Source organism: Sander vitreus, chromosome 2 (assembly GCF_031162955.1).
Source record: "Sander vitreus isolate 19-12246 chromosome 2, sanVit1, whole genome shotgun sequence".
Taxonomy (NCBI): Eukaryota; Metazoa; Chordata; class Actinopteri; order Perciformes; family Percidae; genus Sander; species Sander vitreus.
In genome coordinates, this window is record NC_135856.1 from 5,215,967 (window position 1) to 5,234,427 (window position 18,461).

Here is an 18,461-nt window from a genome sequence, read left to right on the forward strand (position 1 = left end):
TAAGTAATCATGCTATTTGTTTTGCTATTCTACATTGTGATGAAGTATCTTACTTAGTAGTTAACTATTCTTTATTTGAAAATAAAAAAAGAGCTGATAACCATCAAAGAGAGCCAGATATTGCATCGACTCACCCAGCTTGATAACTCGCGTGATCTCCATCTCGTATTTGTCGTAGTAACTCTGGCTGACACTCAGCACCTTCACCTTGAAAACTGAAACACAAGAACATCTCATTATAAGGTAGTTCATTAATTACCACTAATAGGTAGATTGACCCCTTTCACCTAATATTTTCCTGTACAGATTTGTTTAAGCGTTTAAAGCATTCAGAACGTTTAATTACTCATTAGCTGTTAGTACGTTTTGCTAAATATTGAAAATAATTATTGATCCATTTCTCTGTATATTGTACCAATAATTGCAAATAATCGTTTGCATGTTATTCTCTCATTTTTGCTTCTGTGATTAATCAAGATTGTGTGTGTGTCTGACAGTGTATCATACCGTGGTGTAAAGTCTTGCAGGCAAACACCTCTCTGTCTTTATTGAGGAAGTTTTCACTGTCCGTTTTGGAAACGCAGCAGTCACCTGGACAGTATGAGAAAATGTATTTTCAATAAAATCCAGAAATTGAAAACAACAGACACCATAAATACAAACGTGTCCACTAACGCATCATTGCAGACACGTGCACACGTTACCCTGCGTGCAGCGGCAGACGTTGCCCCTGCAGATCTGAGTGAGCGCCTCTTTGTCCTCTCTGGGAGTGTAGGTGCGACTGCAGCGGTGATCTGAGAGACAGAGACAGAGAGAGAGAGAGAGAGAGAGAGAGAGAGAGAACGTACAACACCTGTCACCATCATACTGAAAGATTCAATATTATTTTTCAGTGTTACTATCACAATAAATAAACTGGCAATATTCTACACAATCAAACTAGGACCAAAACTGCCTGTTATTTTGTCTCAGTTTGGGTCTTTTACTGATGTTTAAGATGTTTTGGTAGTGAACTATTTCTTATATGTGATGTGAGTTGTGATGGTCAGAATGTGTCCTCCCACCTGGGTTGTAATACTCGTACACAGTAACCGAGGATGGCTGGAGGAGGCCGACTTTAAAGCTCTGCTGAAGCCTGAAGATCAGGATCTCTGGCTCTTTGTGAGACACCTGAGAGGACAAAGGGGGATAATTAAGTGCAACAGAGAAGAGAAACAGCCAGCGAGGATATTTTGCAAGCTTGAGCTAGACCCCATATTTTGGTATATGGGGTCATTCTCTAAAATCTGAGTATTCTGTGGAAAACATGGAAACTCCTTAAATTGAGTTGCTCCAAGTTTTATTAAGCAAAGTTATGGAGATAATTCAGTAAACCTGCTTCTTGAAAAAGGCACAAACATGGAGACATTACCAGATGCACAAACTGACTTCAAGAGACCTGTTTTGACTTCCTTCTGGTTGCAAACAAGTAAACAATGTTTTACCTTGAACAGGTGGATGATCAGAGAGCCTCTGTCACTCAGGTTATCAACAATCTGGAAGTTATTGATGTAACGGTCCACTGAGTTTGACAACTGGACAAACACAAAAATGTACAGAATCAGTTAGCAAGCCTGGCCTAAACATGTAGCCAGTCTCATCTTACCTATCGTGTGTCATTATCCCGATATAGAAAACATCAAGTGATACATGTAGCCTGCAAAATGTACTTTCTGTTCTGCTTTGGGAAACAAAACTTGGTGCTCAGTGTTATTTTAAGACACTTAAAAACATGCCTGTTTTATTAATACCGTTTTTTAAACTTAATATTCTTCGCATGTGGAAGATCTCCTTAATAGTGACTGACTAACACCATACAACATTTCAACTACTGATGCTGAAATGCCTATTTTTTTACTTGCTCACTTGACAACAGTCTCCTTATTAGCAGGGCTTAAATTGTGGCTTCTTTGCAAGACATTTGTAACCTCCTACAAAGGTTATATAGTATATATATATAGTATAATATGTATAGTTTGATATAGAGAGTTAACTGTAGAATCCATGTTATCAAATCAGTTGGGTCTTTTGTGTGTTTAAAGGTGCTCTAAGCGATGTTGGGTGATGTCACTTGTTGTTGACGTTCAAAGTATTGTTAAACAAAATGGAGGCTAGCTCGCCCCTCCGTCCTCCTCATCCCGTCCCCTACCCCTCCCTTCCGCACACTAAACCCCCAACCCCCACCCCCTAATCCTTCTTGTCGGTTATTGGCTGGAAGACTGTTTGTTATGTTTGGTGGTGCAGGTTGGCACAGTTTTTTTGTTGGCATTTGTGGAGCCTGGGCTGTCTACAGAGACCGCGTTTTTTTACAGTGTGTTCAGGGGACAGGCAGCTAGCGGATAGTGAGGAGATGTTGTTTTACAGTGTGTTCAGGGGACAGGCAGCTAGCTGATAGTGAGGAGATGTTTTTTTACAGTGTGTTCAGGGGACAGGCAGCTAGCGGATAGTGAGGAGATGTTTTTTTACAGTGTGTTCAGGGGACAGGCAGCTAGCGGATAGTGAGGAGATGTTTTTTTACAGTGTGTTCAGGGGACAGGCAGCTAGCAGATAGTGTGGAGATGTTTGCTGTATGTGACAAAAAATGTTGTAGCCTAAAAAATGCGTGACATTGCTTAGAGCACCTTTAAGTACTTTACTCCTCTGTTGTGAAAGTGGGAAATTATTGTTTCAGTCTGTCAGTTACATCCCTTCAGGTGTTCTTCCAAAATTAAAGCAAAAAAGATAAGCAGTAAAACTATTAATCATTCTCTTGCGGCTTTAACTCTTCAAAATAATTTTCTATGATTTTGAAATAAGTGGAGATGTACTCAACAAAAGCTAGTTAAACTTGAACCTGGATCATCTTAATCTAGCAGTAGAGGCTGATTACCATCTCCAGGTCGGAGTTTTCTGGGGTGAAGCCGGTGGGCAGATTTATATCCAGAATCACCATCCGGACATCTCTGGGTCCTAAAGCCCTGTGGGATAGAAAGAGACAAACTGATACTTTAGTCTTTTATTCCCCTTTTTATAAAAATAAAAAAGTTTAAAGAAAATAACAGTAACTCACCTCACTTTGATGGTGAGCTGGTAGGATTTTTCCACGTCTGCTGGAGGCTTTTCTGTTATGGGACAGAAAAATGTGCAGAAGTTTGGTTGCTTGTCCTGTGGACTTTAATTTACATAACACTATAATTTATTTGGCTGTGCTACCGTATGCTATTTTATTTTTACTTAAAGATATTTGGTGTGTGTTGTGATATGTCAAAATGTTTTACATTTTCAGGTTTTGAACATATATGTTTTACATATTTATTATTAGAGATGTTCCGATACAGATACCAGTATCGATATCGCCTCCGATACTACCTAAAACGCTGGTATCAGTATCGGGAAATACTGGAGATTATGCACCGATCCGATACCACGTAATAAAGCCCTAAAGAAAATCTACGTTAAAGAAAAATTTTGTTAATTTATGTTCTTTTTCCGTTATAACTGACTGTCAAACTGGATAATAAAAGAAAGTTCTGTGGCATTCATTGTTCGTGATTGTTCATGTTTCATAAAGAGTTTAACCTGAGCCAGACCGACAACAAAGATAGAAATCATATCACATCCATACAGGGATAGTAGTATACAGTTGTTAAAACATAATAAAATATATGACACACTGGTATCGGCTCAGTACTCGGTATCGGCCGATACGCAAGTTCAGGTATCGGAATCAGTATCAGGATGCAAAAAATGGTATCGGACCATCTCTAATAATTATTCTTTAAAAAAACATATTTCACCATTGTTTTATAAATGTAGATTATTAAATGTATTTTTGCATTTTTTCATTAAGATGTTCTTGTGTGTGATGACATTATACATGTTAATACAAATGTTCATCTTTGACATTGTTTTCTGCTATGTTATGTTCATGTCATGGCAGGTGTTATAGGTTAAATATATAATATACAGTCAGGTCCATAAATATTGGGACATCGACACAATTCTAATCTTTTTGGCTCTATACACCACCACAATGGAGTTGAAATGAAACGAACAAGATGTGCTTTAACTGCAGACTTTCAGCTTTAATTTGAGGGTATTTACATCCAAATCAGGTGAACGGTGTAGGAATTACAACAGTTTGTATATGTGCCTCCCACTTTCTAAGGGACCAAAAGTAATGGGACAATTGGCTGCTCAGCTGTTCCATGGCCAGGTGTGTGTTATTCCCTCATTATCCCATTTACAAGGAGCAGATAAAAGGTCCAGAGTTCATTTCTAGTGTGCTATTTGCATTTGGAATCTGTTGCTGTCAACTCTCAATATGAGATCCAAAGAGCTGTCACTATCAGTGAAGCAAGCCATCATTAGGCTGAAAAATCTAAACAAACCCATCAGAGAGATAGCAAAAACATTAGGTGTGGCCAAATCAACTGTTTGGAACATTCTTAAAAAGAAAGAACGCACCGGTGAGCTCAGCAACACCAAAAGACCCGGAAGACCACGGAAAACAACTGTGGTGGATGACCGAAGAATACTTTCCCTGGTGAAGAAAAACACCCTTCACAACAGTTGGCCAGATCAAGAACACTCTCCAGGAGGTAGGTGTATGTGTGTCAAAGTCAACAATCAGAGAAGACTTCACCAGAGTGAATACAGAGGGTTCACTACAAGATGTAAACCATTGGTGAGCCTCCAAAAACAGGAAGGCCAGATTAGAGTTTGCCAAACAACATCTAAAAAAAAGCCTTCACATTTCTGGAACAACATCCTATGGACAGATGAGACAAAGATCAACTTGTACCAGAGTGATGGGAAGAGAAGAGTATGAAGAAGGAAAAGAACTGCTCATGATCCAAAGCATACCACCTCATCAGTGAAGTATGGTGGTGGTAGTGTCATGGCGTGGGCATGTATGACTGCCAATGGAACTGGTTCTCTTGTATTTATTGATGATGTGACTGCTGACAAAAGCAGCAGGATGAATTCTGAAGTGTTTCGGGCAATATTATCTGCTCATATTCAGCCAAATGCTTCAGAACTCATTGGACGGCGCTTCACAGTGCAGATGGACAATGACCCGAAGCATACTGCGAAAGCAACCAAAGAGTTTTTTAAGGGAAAGAAGTGGAATGTTATGCAATGGCCAAGTCAATCACCTGACCTGAATCCGATTGAGCATGCATTTCACTTGCTGAAGACAAAACTGAAGGGAAAATGCCCCAAGAACAAGCAGGAACTGAAGACAGTTGCAGTAGAGGCCTGGCAGAGCATCACCAGGGATGAAACCCAGCGTCTGGTGATGTCTATGCGTTCCAGACTTCAGGCTGGAATTGAATGCAAAGGATTTGCAACCAAGTATTAAAAAGTGAAAGTTTGATTTATGATTGTTAATCTGTCCCATTACTTTTGGTCCCTTAAAAAGTGGGAGGCACATATACAAACTGTTGTAATTCCTACACCGTTCACCTGATTTGGATGTAAATACCCTCAAATTAAAGCTGAAAGTCTGCAGTTAAAGCACATCTTGTTCGTTTCATTTCAACTCCATTGTGGTGGTGTATAGAGCCAAAAAGATTAGAATTGTGTTGATGTCCCAATATTTCTGGACCTGACTGTAATTATAGCAAATTGTATCAGTTTTAACTTTTCTTCGTTATGCTATGTTTCTATGTTATGTTTTAAGTTGTTTGTTTCAGATATATTAAGGAAATGGAACAATCCAGGAGATTTTTTATCTTTGCTGAAATGTATTTCATCCCTTTGTGGCACTAAAAGTGACTTATCTTGGCCTACAGTAAGAGGACAGAAAACAAAACTGAAGCGAAAAACACCATTCATACTCTATATGAGACAGTGTGAGAACTCGCGTTACCGCTGGATTCTTCGATAGCGACGCTAAACTCAAAGTCCTTGCAGGACATCTTCTCATCCACCTCCGGCAGCTGGTTGTAATGGGTCACAACCTAGAGTCAAAGACACCACATGCAAAACAAAAGAGAGACACACAAGAGAAACAAATCATGCAAATTAGTGTTAAGTAAAAGCCTTGTACTGTGCAAACAAAACATTGCTGGATTTCTGTATGAAAAGAAAAATGGTGCTAAACTTAAAACTTGATCGTACCTCCAGTATTCCTTGTCCAGTCCCTCGAGCCTGTACTTCCAAATCAAGATCAGCAGGCAACTACGCAACAAAATCACCAGAGAAGAAGACATTTGTAGTAGCATACATCTTAAAAAATACATAAAAAAATACACTCCCTGGTTATTTTATTGCAACCAGTGGTTCTCTGAAATCCCAAAATGTCCCCCAAATACACTGTTTGATGTTATGAAACTCAGCTGAGTTTCTGAACATGAAATGAGAAACATCATGATACACTTCCAGTGTCTCATACTGATGAACCCGCCTGGATTTTACATTCGGTTTCATGTCTCTCACCCTGGAGGAGCGAGCGGCGTAGGCGTTCACAGGGTTGAAATGGTAGCGGATTTCTTTGCGCCCCGTTATTCTGACATCCACATCCAGACTGGCATCATCAGGAGGTTTGTTTATCAGGTACTCGGACAGCGCCTGGAGCACCACCATGGTGGACTGGGACCGGACAGAGAAGGGAAACAGAGAAATGATTAGAACGAGATTTTAGATAGTAGTGGGTGATGTCTGTCCTCTTCCTGTTAACGTTATTGCGTAATCCTCAGTTTGCAAGCGAGTAAGAGGTGCGAAAGAGTGAATGAGTGAAGTGACCAGCCTTAGTACTAATTTCATCATCATACCAATGATTTTTCAGAAGATATACACTTTCAGATTAGAGCTGGGAAGATTAGCCGATCGACAGAAAGATATTCAGCAACTCTTTTGATAATCCATTAATCGTTATTTTTCACAAAATGAAAATGATATCCTTTATTAAGGTTCTATTGCAGGACTGTTGTATTAGATTGCATCAGTTTTAAATAGATGTCCATAATAAACACCTGGCAACTGAGTACATTTACCGCTCGCAAAGATCGAGAATAAATGACTTATAGTCTTCACTCCATTCCCAACAGAACTGTTGTCCATAAGGAGACAGTGTGTTGACGCTTCATCTGAATAATTTGAATGAAAAATCTGAATGGACTTTAATGAACTTCTGATTTACTATAATGTAACAGTAAACAGTGTAGTCAACATAAGGCAGTAACTACTAATCAGAGCCTGGAACAGGTGAATGAACTTAAAAAGACAATGAGGTTGGCTTTGCAGATCCCAGCTCAGCTCCGAGACTCTCCCTGCTGTTACCTGAGTGGAGCCGAAGCCTCCTCCTCTCCTCCGCTGGCCGTTCAGCCATTTAAACGGCGCTGCAGCTTCCTCCATGCGCCCCAACTTCACCAGAGCTAGCAAGGCGTAGCCGGTCGCTTCCAGGGTGAACAAGGTGTTCTGACTGTCAGGCCAGTGGCTGCCACCTGGAGGAAAGAGGAAACAATTAACAGTAAAGGAGGATTTAAGAAGATATATTATATGCATCTTCTTTGTAAATCTTTACAACCATTCACTGAAAGAACCAAACAGGCCTGCTTTATTGCACGATCCAAATCTTCGTCAAAACTTGCCATTTTCGAGGCTTTTCGTCTGCGTCGACTTCCGGACACCCTATCGAAGGCCACCATCTCCCTAATTCTTAAGAAGGGTAAAGACCCCCTGCTTTGCGGCAGCTATAGACCAATCTCACTCCTCAATGTGGACCTCAAAGGTTCTAGCACTCCGTCTTCAACGGGTGATGTCCTCCATTATCTCGCTAGATCAGACAGGGTTCATGCCTGGCCGACAGACTTCCCACAACACTAGACACCTACTTAACATAATCCACTCGTCAAGTAATGATACCTCAGCGGAAGGTTTCGAGGGCATCACACGATCTGGCACGACTCAAAGTCTCACTGTATGCGGACGACCTGCTCCTGTACATCGCTAACCCAGCCATCTCACTTCCTGTGATTTTAAACATTCTCGAACGGTTTGGTGCGTATTCCGGTTGCTCCCACGCTCGTTATCGTCATTTAAGTGGGCAGAGGACAGTTTTCGCTACTTGCGGGTTGTTGTTACAATGGCCATAACAGACATGTTCCGCAAACATTTCTTACCTCTGGTCGTAAAAATTGAAAGCGGTTTTGACCGCTGGTCGGTCTTACCGCTCTCCCTCATGGGCCGGATAAATTTGATTAAGATGGTTGTCCTCCCCAAATTTCTTTATCTTTTCCAGCACATTCCGGCGCTTATCTCTAAATCTTTTTTTGACAAGCTGGACAGGGCAATATCTAAATCTCTCTGGGGCGTCAAACCCGCTAGGATCCGCAAGGCAATATTACAGTCCCCTAAGACTGAGGGGGGTCTGGCAATCCCTAACTTCAGACGATATTACTGGGCAGCTAACCTGCATAAACTCTTATACTGGATGAGCGACGACTGTGCCTCACTTCCTGTCTGGGTACATTTGGAGTGGGCGAGCTCACGCCTTCTACTGCGGTCGGCCCTCTGCTCCCAACTACCTTTGCCCTTAACATCTGTGGGCACATGCCCAATTGTATCCCTCTCGCTTAAGATCTGGAGTCAGGTTAGGAAAAACTTTAGCCTGGGAAAACCCTGACGAACTTCCGGCAAATTTGAGATTTGCACTGCAAGTCAGTCTGGCCAAGAGCCCATTCAAGCCCATTTCCAAATCGAGGCACCAATCACAACCGTTGAGGCGGACTTTACACCAATCACAACCGTTGAGGCAGGCTTTACACGATGACGATAGCGCAGCAACCGGTGAGCAGCTTATATTCAACACGACGGCCACCGAAGCACAGCAACCTATGGCAGCAACCCGTTGCTGCTGTTGCTGCTACGTCACCCGGATCGTTGATCCGATTGGTTGAAGGACTATCCAATGCGCACAGAGGCATTTGAGCGCCATCTGTTGGTGACGCCCCTTTGGAAATGAGCTGCGAATGAACCTTGCCCAGACCCACTCTCAGTTACAACTGAGAAGGGTCTGGTGTCAACCAGGCTAGGAAAACTTAAGTTTACAGGGTCCTTCCGTCTTGACCCAACTGCTTAAAAAACCATGTCTTTACACCTTCGAGGTCAGACTTGGCATTCAGGGCCTGGCACAATAATGGCATTGTCAGCGTTAACGACCTATACAAGGATGGCATATTTGAGTCCTTCACAGAGCTCTCTTCCCTTTACAATTTGCCAAAGTTACACCTCTTTCGCTTTTTCCAGATTAGAGACTTTGTTAAGAAGACATTTCCCCACTTTCCAAACCGCCCCGCCGAAACCCTGACTGACTCCCTCCTGGTGATAGACCCCAACCGTAAGAAATGCGTTTCTGTACTGTACGATTCACTAGGATCGACCTCTGTGAACCCTCGTACTCAAAAGCTGCGTGGGAGGGCGACCTGAGCATGACTATTATGGACGAACAATGGGGTCATGCTCTGGCTATGGTCCATTCTTCCTCCATTATGTGCTCTTCATGGCCTAAGCCAATGTAAGGTCCTTCATAAAGTTCACTACACAAACGCAAAAATTGTCTAAAATATACTCCACTGTCCGGGACGCTTGTAACAGGTGCAACCAGTCCCCTGCCAACCATACTCATATGTTCTGGTCTTGACCCAAACTAGCATCTGTCTGAATGAGCATTTTTGATACCATGAGCAGAGCCTATGGGCAAACTATCCCCCCTAACCCTTTTTCAGCCATTTTCGGCATTTCCCCTGATTCTGGCCTCCCTGTCCCTGTTGCACTGAGGTGGGCCCTGGCATTCACATCTCTGCTAGCTCGGAGACTGATCCGGCTCAACCGGAAGCTTTCCCGCCAGCCTATACACGACCGTTGGATTAAAGAGGTGCTTGACAACTTCAAACTGGAGAAGCTTAGATCTTCTTTGAAAGGCTCTATTTCGACATTCCTAGAGATGTGGAAGCCTTTCCTAGAACTCGTTGATTCCCTCAGCCTATCCACCGATTTGGAAAACTGAGCTCCTGCCTATGTGTGGGTTGCTAGCTCGGAGGTTGTTGTTTCTCGTAGAGAAAGTGGATTTAAAAAATGGTAACACGCAGATAGCAGAAGGGGGGAGAATGAAATACGCTGCCAATGGCATGTTTATACCATAGACTGTAAACATGAATCATAATATTTACAGTCTATGGTTTATTCCCACAGTGGGTCAGACTATCTGACATAAGACAAATAAAATAAATAAACTGAATTGATTGAAGCAGTAACTTGATGTATTAGTAGGTAAGATTTTCAGTAGTGTACAAATGAAACTGGGCTGAGTGTATGAGATACCTTGAGCTGCAGTGTGTATGAGATACCTGGCGCTGCAGCTCTGAGTGTATGAGATACCTGGCGCTGCAGCTCTGAGTGTATGAGATACCTGGCGCTGCAGCTCTGAGTAAAAATGGTGTCGGGTTGTAGGGCTGAGCATTCCCCAGCAGAGCCAGCGCGTATGAGGCGATGGCCACAGTGTACGGCCTCCTCCCCGTCGTCAACAGCGCACTCTTCAGGTATTCAGCTGTCTTACGGACAGCTACCTACAGCAGACACATATGGTAGACAACAGTTTTAAGCACTGTAACAACACATTATGTAATAACAATGCATTATGTAACAACAACGCATTGTGTAATAAAGAGTCAACATGTAATACATTTTCACCTCTATGTAATAACACCCGCATTATGTAATAATCTGCCACATTTTGTTATAAATTCATACATAATGAGTGTAAGCAACAACAACATCGTTGGTTGTTTTAAAGTGCTCTGTGAATTAAGTTTGATTGATTGATTGATTGATTGAAATAAAGATAAGACTAATTAAAATAGTTTATAATGAAATAGGCTATATTTATTACTTTTTGATTTTTTTTCTTCAAATGCCTTTCAAAGCCAACAGAGAAAAAGACATCTATTCCCGTAGGTTATACATAATGCACCATATCATTACACTTTCATAAAAAAGTGCAACCCTTCGCATTTTGTTAGAACTGCAGCTTTATAATTTATTACAAAATGCGGCAAAATCAATTACATATTGTGTTTAGGGTTTTTATTACATATTGCAACCAGATTATATTGCGGGTGTTAAAACATAATGAAGTAAACTTGTATAACATTTTGACATTTTATTACATAATGCATTTTTACAAGCAAAACTACTGATAAAACCTCCGATCATATAACAATGAGGTATAAAAGTGCTCTACAGAAAACAAACATCAGTTAACTAAAAATGAAATGTAACTGCTTGGCAAATCCAACTCTGCAGATAATTTTTGTGTGAATTACCTCGACGCTTGGACCAGTGCAGCGGATCCCAGCCTGCTTGGCCTCGGCGAGCGCTATGAGGACGAAGGCCGTCAGCGTTGTCTCGGGGTCGTCACCACGGAGACCGCCCTGGAGAAACAGGGAAAGAGGCTTTTACTCAAATAGAAAAAAAAATAATCTTTGGATTCACATAACCAGTTCATTCCAATATCTGCATATCACATTTATTGTATTTCGTACGTTTTTAAAAATGCCTTTCAAAACGTGACTCCAAACACCAGCCCTGTGGCTGCATTGCATACTGGTCTATTGAGGCAGAATGAGAAATGTGTCTCTGTCTCTTCTAGGACTGATTTCTTTCTGGCAGCTCTAAAAAGAAGCCCTCACACTTTGATTCTGAGGAAGTCGTCATTAATGTTTTAGTTTTACACAAAAGATATCTGCTGCCAAACTGAAATTGAGCTTGAAAGTTCATGTGCCAAGAAATAATCCTCAATAAAAGACAAAAATGAACTCCAAAACATCTGTCCCTATATGATACTGTTTTCAGAGGTGGAAAGTAACTAATTACATTTACTAACGTTACTGTAATTGAGTGGTTTTTTGTGTACTTGTACTTTTTAAAGTAGTTTTTTAAATCTGTACTTTTACTTTTACCTAAGTATGTTTTGCTTGAAGTATTGTACTTTGCTACATTTTAAAGCACAAACGTTGCTGAGTAAAAAAAAAATGTTTTAGCATCATTTGTTTGTCACATTTTTCAATTTAATATGCTGTTTGTTTTTTAAAGGTTTTTGTTGCTTTTTTTGGCTTTGTGCCCTTAACAAATCACAAAAGACTGCGAATAAATAAAATAAGCATAATAGGTATAAATAAGATATTAAGTACAGTATATAATATAATATATAAGACAGTACATCTCCCCTCTGCTGTTAAAAATTAACTAGGAAACTTTTACTCTGAGTAACTTTTAAATTAGCTTCTTTTTAATTTTAGATTTTTATACTGGTAATTCTACTTGTACAGTAAGTAAGTTCATCAAATAAATAATACTTTTACTTAAGTAGAATATTTTGGCTGTTTTACAAAAGATTTAGTGTGAACATGAACTTTACCATTGACTACTAGGATAACAACATACAGTACATAAGTCATCCACTTATACAGTATCTACATTTAATGATGATGTTTGATTGTTTATTTGATTAGGAGGATATTTATATCATTCTGATATTCATTCATTTAAGTTAAATGAAAAAAGGAACAACCAAGAAGGAACGCAGAGAGGGAAAGAGGATAGACAACATGCAGAAAAGATTTCATTGGTTATCAGCAGGGTGACATGGTGTGTTTTTAAGTGTATGTCTCACAGTCATGGTAGTGGAGTAAACTGGGTTGTCCTCTTTGAAGCTCCCTCTAAAAAGCTGGTGTTTGTTGTTCACCAGGTAGAGCAGCGGTTCGCACACTTGCTGCTCGTCGATGCCAGTGATGGAGTAAGCCATGGAGAAAACTTTCACCACGTACGCCGTGATCCTGACAATCATGTGGACTGTTATTAGCCTTTATTTGGTCATTTTACGCTACTTATCTAACATATTGAGTAATGAGGAAATGAATACTGATAGTAACACACACTAACTAATTGCATTTTCAGAATGTGGCACAACATTAATGTGTTTGCATGCATGCATGCATTCAAACTAGGGCTGAACGATTTTGGGGGGGGGGGGGGGGGGGAATCTGATTGCGATTCTCCTGCCAGATATTGTGATTAAGATTTGATTTGCATATTCTTTTTCTGCTACATATTGCACCTTCTGCAATCATGTTAAATACAATTTCTGACATTTATGTAAACAATCTGTGATATGTAACATTATTCCAGCATTTATCTTATGAAAAAAAGAGTAAATATAATAATCAAAAGAGGAATAACAAATGTTAAATGTAAATGTTGCACCTAACATTCAACTAAATAATTCACATTTGATTAATCGCGGATTTCAATTCGAAAATGATTATTATTCAGCCCTGATTCAAACCTCTAAAATATAACATTGGCTACCTTATTTTATCAGATATCTTAACACCTCATACATGTCAATCTACAGAGAAGCGAAAATTTGAAATTCCCAAATAACCACAGAAACGGAAACAATTCTAGCTTATCTGTCTACTAGGTTTTCTTTGGAAATCAGCTCATGGGTTTTAAAGATTTGACTAAATGTGTAAAATCTTGACAGTACCATGTACTTGCGCCTTCCCTCCTGTAGGGGGGGTAAGAGCCATCACTCTTTCTGTATGCCAGCTGGTTCTCGTAGCCTGAAAACGACATGGAAGACTTTAAAGATGGGATGTGAATGTATTCATAATGAAAACAAAGCTTGTTCCCAAAATTATCCATCAAGCTAACTAGCCATACATCTGTCCAGCAAGTCTGAAGTTCATCGATCAACCATTCGGCTCATCATCCATTCACCCGTCCATTCATCCATCTGTGTACATCCAACTATCCATCTGTTCATCCATCCTCCCACAAATCCAACTAACCATTTATCCACCTGTCTATTCATTCATCCATCCATCCATCCATCAATCCATCCAACTAGCCATTCATTTGCTGTATCCATCCACCCACCCATCCACTGATTCCTGTATAAATCCAAGTATCCTAATAGCCATTTAACCATTTGTCTATTCAACCATCAATATATCCACTTATCCTTCCATCCAACCATCAATATATCCACGTATCCTTCCATCCAACCATCAATATATCCACTTATCATTCCATCCAACCATCAATATATCCACGTATCCTTCCATCCAACCATCAATATATCCACTTATCATTCCATCCAACCATCAATCTGCCCATGTATCCATCCATCCATCTATGTTTCTAACTCTCCATTTATCCATGTAATAAGCTATCCATCCATCCATTCAACTACTCAATGATCCATCTATCCACATTTGTATCAAACTATTCATCCACCATCTATCCACCCATGTTTCCAACTCTTCATCCGTCCATGTACTCAACTGTCTACCATTTATACATTCATCCCCACACACTGAGATCAGTCCATTCACTCACTAATTATACACCAGCAAATCAATCATCTATACCACATTTTTCTTTAGATTTTTGAATTCCATCCATCCATCCAGCCATCAATCCATCCATCCTTTTCCTCTCTCGCACCTCTCCTGATGTACCGGAGAGCCTCAGCCTTGCGCTGCACCCCTACACTCTCCCAGCTGTTGGTTCGATCCAGGTAGAGGGTGGCGATGAGTGGCAGCGTGATGCTTGCCAAGTTCTGCTCCACACAGCCGCCGGGCATTTGGATCAGGGAGGCCAGAGAGTCCTCACTGATGGAGTTATCAATGCTGTCTGCCAACACATTGCCTGGAGGAGAGAGAATGAATCAGGAATCAGTCCTTTCTGGTAGGCTTTTTTTGAATTTTTCCACCGCTCTGTCAGTGACTGACCTCTGACATTGATGAATGTCTCTGGCCTAGAGTTCGGCACAACTGACTCCAGTTCAATCTTGCCCACCCGAACCGTCTGTGTGCCTATAGTGGACGGAAACAGAGCCATAAATTTAAACTTCATCACTAGTTAATCCAAACCTGAGGAGGATCCATCTCTTACAAGGTAAAGTCAATTCTAATTAAAAAAATTTGGAATTAGTCATTGAGTTTTTGTTTGCGTCAGGTCTGTGAGAACAATTGAACTGGATAATACTGGATTTGTAACTCGTAAAACTGTGATCTAAAAATAATAATAATTCACCATGCAAAATGCTGGTTTAAATGGGCAATAAATAAATAAATAAATAGACAATAATATATGATTTATTGAACACCAGAGTTAGAGGCGGAACCAACTCTTTCTGAATAAGGAGAATAGAACGTAAAACATAAAAATTCCATAAATCTGGCATATTAACATGCGTTTTGACAGGAGTTAACAGGAAATGATTCATCACTGCGATCTTCTTACCTCCCTCAGCAGACGGGTTCAACACCGCACTCCAAACTTCAGCCTTCTGCACTCCCTCCAGCTGTTTGGGTTAAGAAGAGATATCTTTATTTAAGCCAGTCTCAACTTTCTTGTTTTTAGCTTCTTTATAATGTGTTCTATTTTTTTATCCTTTAATTGGACTTAAAGACATACAATGTAACTTTTCCAGCTTCGGCCCCCCTAAAGGTTGTCTCATTGGAACTGCAGCTTGCGAGCTGTAGTTCCAATGAGTCAATTTAGTCAATTGAGTTAATTTCTGTTTTGCATACTGTCTGCATGGCAATTGTTTTGGGAACATGGAAGTAACATAGAAATAAAATGATTGTGACAATGAAGGACAATTATTTCACAATGCAGAGCATCAACCTTCCGGTTTTAGCAGCTGACTTTCAGAAGGACAAAGCAACCTCCAAAAGGCTGGTGGAGTAGACACACTTTACTTGCTCCCGTTAAAGCTCCTACCCTGATTATACTGCCAAGAGATCTTCATCATCAAGAGTGACTCACCACCACACGTAGCTGTTTCTGGATGCGGTCTCCTGCCGTCGTGTCTCTGGCCACCACCATCACCTCCAGAGGAAGTTTCCCCACCACCAATGGTACAATGGTGTAAGGCACCGCAACAGAAGAGCCAGCCGGCAGCGTCACTTCCTGTGTGTGACTCTCCTTAAAGGCAATGCTGCACATGCCTTCTGTCTTCATCAGCACCACCCTCACCTAAACGGAAACCACTCACAACATGTATTCATTCAAGACTTGATTTATTGAATTACCTTTGAGAGGCAACAGAGTAAAGCTAGAATTGTTTTAGCCATAAATCCTGCTGACTTTGATGATCCCCTGACTTTTCCTCTAGTAGCCTCTAGTGCCACCATATAGCTCGCATTTCTGGTTCTACAGTAAGTAAAATGTCTGGACAACTATTGAATGGACTGCCAGAAAATACGTGCTAAACTAATAGCATTCCCACCAGCTGTCCTTGTGTGTTAAGTGCTAACTTACATCTAACAAATGTCACCTGCTACCATGCTAAACTAAGATTTTGAACAGTATACTTGCAGAAGATGCTTTCTATATTTACTCAATTCCCCAGCTGAATAATAAGGAAGTGACTGTGCTGAGTAGTTTTGAGGAGATATACTTACATGCAGGTCGTCGTAGCCGTAGTTATGGACCACAGCTTTAATCTCGACCTGCTCGTTCCTCGCCACTGAATACGGCAGCTTCAGGTCCACAAAGAAACGCTTCCATGCTCTGAAGTTGTACGGTTCAGCGACACAGAAACCTACAGGCATTCAAAAGCACATGATGTAATGAGGCTCTGCACATGAACGTGTATAAGTAACTTTGAGTTTAGAGATTTGAACTTTCAGTCATTGCAAAGTCTGGACAATTTGCTCAGCCTTTGCTTTTTCAGTAAATGACAACATTAAGGATTAGGTTTGCTGTGGTTTTACACTTTAAGCATTGCAATTATTAGGCCACTGAATGTGTATTGATTCCCTGTAGAGTTGTGTAACTGAGTGAGTTGTTGGACAACAGATTCTACAGAAAGTCTACAGAAGTAATTGTTGATAATATGCTGAAATGATGTGGTGGCATGTAGTGGGGACGATTGCTGTTAAGAAATTACTGTATATACATGTGTGCATTGTGGCACAAAAATGTAGACATCTCAAAGTCAAGTGCTTGCATTTTCATAGTCCAGTTTTAAGTGATAAAATTGGGGACACTCCAAATAATGATGAATATGTGACAGTCCCCTATCTGTCTACTTAAAAGCACAAGCCAGTGGCCGGTGTCATAAAATGACAGTCACAGTCAAACTGAGAGTCACAAAGTGACAACCTCCTCGTACCTGTATGAGGCGATGCACTGATGGCCAGAACTCCCCACTCAGTGATGCTGTCAGGTAAGGGGTTGTCCACATTCTTAGACGCTAACCTGTTAATCAGATTCATATCTGTGTTATCACAAGGAGGTCCAAGGTCAAAGCCCCTGACACTTTTTAAATAGATGAAACAAAAAACTGTATAGCATTGCTGTATAAATGTTAAATCAAAGAAAGAAATACGATTTTAAAACTCTACATTTTCTTTTGCTTTGTTGCATCATACTACAGTTTCAGTAGCCTGGTCCTACCAGACTCTTGTACATTTCATAGGAAAATGAAAATTGAGTGGAAGTACGTAGGAGGGCAGAGCCAGGCTACAGTTTCAGCAGCTATCCTGTAAAATGTTAACTTGGCGATAAAAAATAACAGCAACTTTGCAGTTTTGGTTGACTGATCACACAGGAATCAGAATTCTCATCTGTTTATTCAGTTGCTATCACTGACTAAACAAAACATGATGCAATGCAGGGAGTTCACAGTGCTACCTGTTTGACGTGATCAAACAGAGTAAGAGGCTTTGGATTATCCCTAATCCATCTGTTTATCAGACAGGAGTCAAATATGACACTGCTGGATTTTTGGGGGAATCAGTTGCTGGTCCATTACAGCATTTTCAAATTTACATTGCACAGAGGGGTGCTACCATGCTGTGTTTGTTTAAAACTCCTTGACGCTTGCTTGGTTGCGAACCCAGCGGCAACTTCCAGGCCTGAAAAGTGACACACCAACCCGATTATCGGCCATCGGACAGTCTGGCGAGGTCGGTGACTCGAGTCTGTTTGGTGTGTTCTGTGCCATCGTCAGTCGGAGGAGCCGTCGGCATCCATTTTGGCCGATTTGACTTGTTGAATCGGCCAGTGGGCAGTCGGACTCGATGACCAATCTGATTGGTGGAGTGCTAGCCCTTGACTAGCGAATCGTTGCTTCTCCCACAAGAAGAAGCCCGAGAGCTGATAACGCCAGTATCTTCTTATTACTAGCCATCGTATTTTCTTCCGTTCAGCGAGTAATGACAACGACGATCCTTCTTGACTAATATCAACACTCTCTGATGAAAACAATGACTGACGACAGCGTGCTCTGTGTTTAATACGTCTAGAGAGATGTTCCGTCATTTCCGGTCTTCATTTTATGGGCAACAATACCGATTAGCGCCGCCTGCTGTTATGGAGACGTATTACATCTCGCACACACGCAGAACATACGCTCA

The 18,461-nt window shown here is 40.8% G+C and overlaps 1 protein-coding gene across 1 annotated transcript in view; it reads right to left on the minus strand.

Moving 5' to 3' along the window:
* LOC144530953 (complement C3-like) overlaps positions 1 to 18,461 on the minus strand; it is a 43,239-nt gene that overhangs the window by 2,506 nt on the left and 22,272 nt on the right. Inside the window, exons 22-42 of the mRNA XM_078270777.1 lie at positions 17,216 to 17,301; positions 16,503 to 16,642; positions 15,865 to 16,074; positions 15,337 to 15,397; positions 14,823 to 14,906; positions 14,536 to 14,739; positions 13,574 to 13,649; positions 12,698 to 12,860; positions 11,349 to 11,456; positions 10,436 to 10,592; positions 7,306 to 7,469; positions 6,463 to 6,615; positions 6,145 to 6,204; positions 5,894 to 5,984; positions 3,089 to 3,140; positions 2,909 to 2,996; positions 1,485 to 1,574; positions 1,065 to 1,170; positions 705 to 794; positions 508 to 591; positions 135 to 215 (exon numbers count right to left, since the gene is read on the minus strand). Coding sequence (XP_078126903.1) covers positions 135 to 215; positions 508 to 591; positions 705 to 794; positions 1,065 to 1,170; positions 1,485 to 1,574; positions 2,909 to 2,996; positions 3,089 to 3,140; positions 5,894 to 5,984; positions 6,145 to 6,204; positions 6,463 to 6,615; positions 7,306 to 7,469; positions 10,436 to 10,592; positions 11,349 to 11,456; positions 12,698 to 12,860; positions 13,574 to 13,649; positions 14,536 to 14,739; positions 14,823 to 14,906; positions 15,337 to 15,397; positions 15,865 to 16,074; positions 16,503 to 16,642; positions 17,216 to 17,301 — 2,348 coding nt within the window. The remainder of the gene's footprint in view (positions 1 to 134; positions 216 to 507; positions 592 to 704; positions 795 to 1,064; positions 1,171 to 1,484; positions 1,575 to 2,908; positions 2,997 to 3,088; positions 3,141 to 5,893; positions 5,985 to 6,144; positions 6,205 to 6,462; positions 6,616 to 7,305; positions 7,470 to 10,435; positions 10,593 to 11,348; positions 11,457 to 12,697; positions 12,861 to 13,573; positions 13,650 to 14,535; positions 14,740 to 14,822; positions 14,907 to 15,336; positions 15,398 to 15,864; positions 16,075 to 16,502; positions 16,643 to 17,215; positions 17,302 to 18,461) is intronic.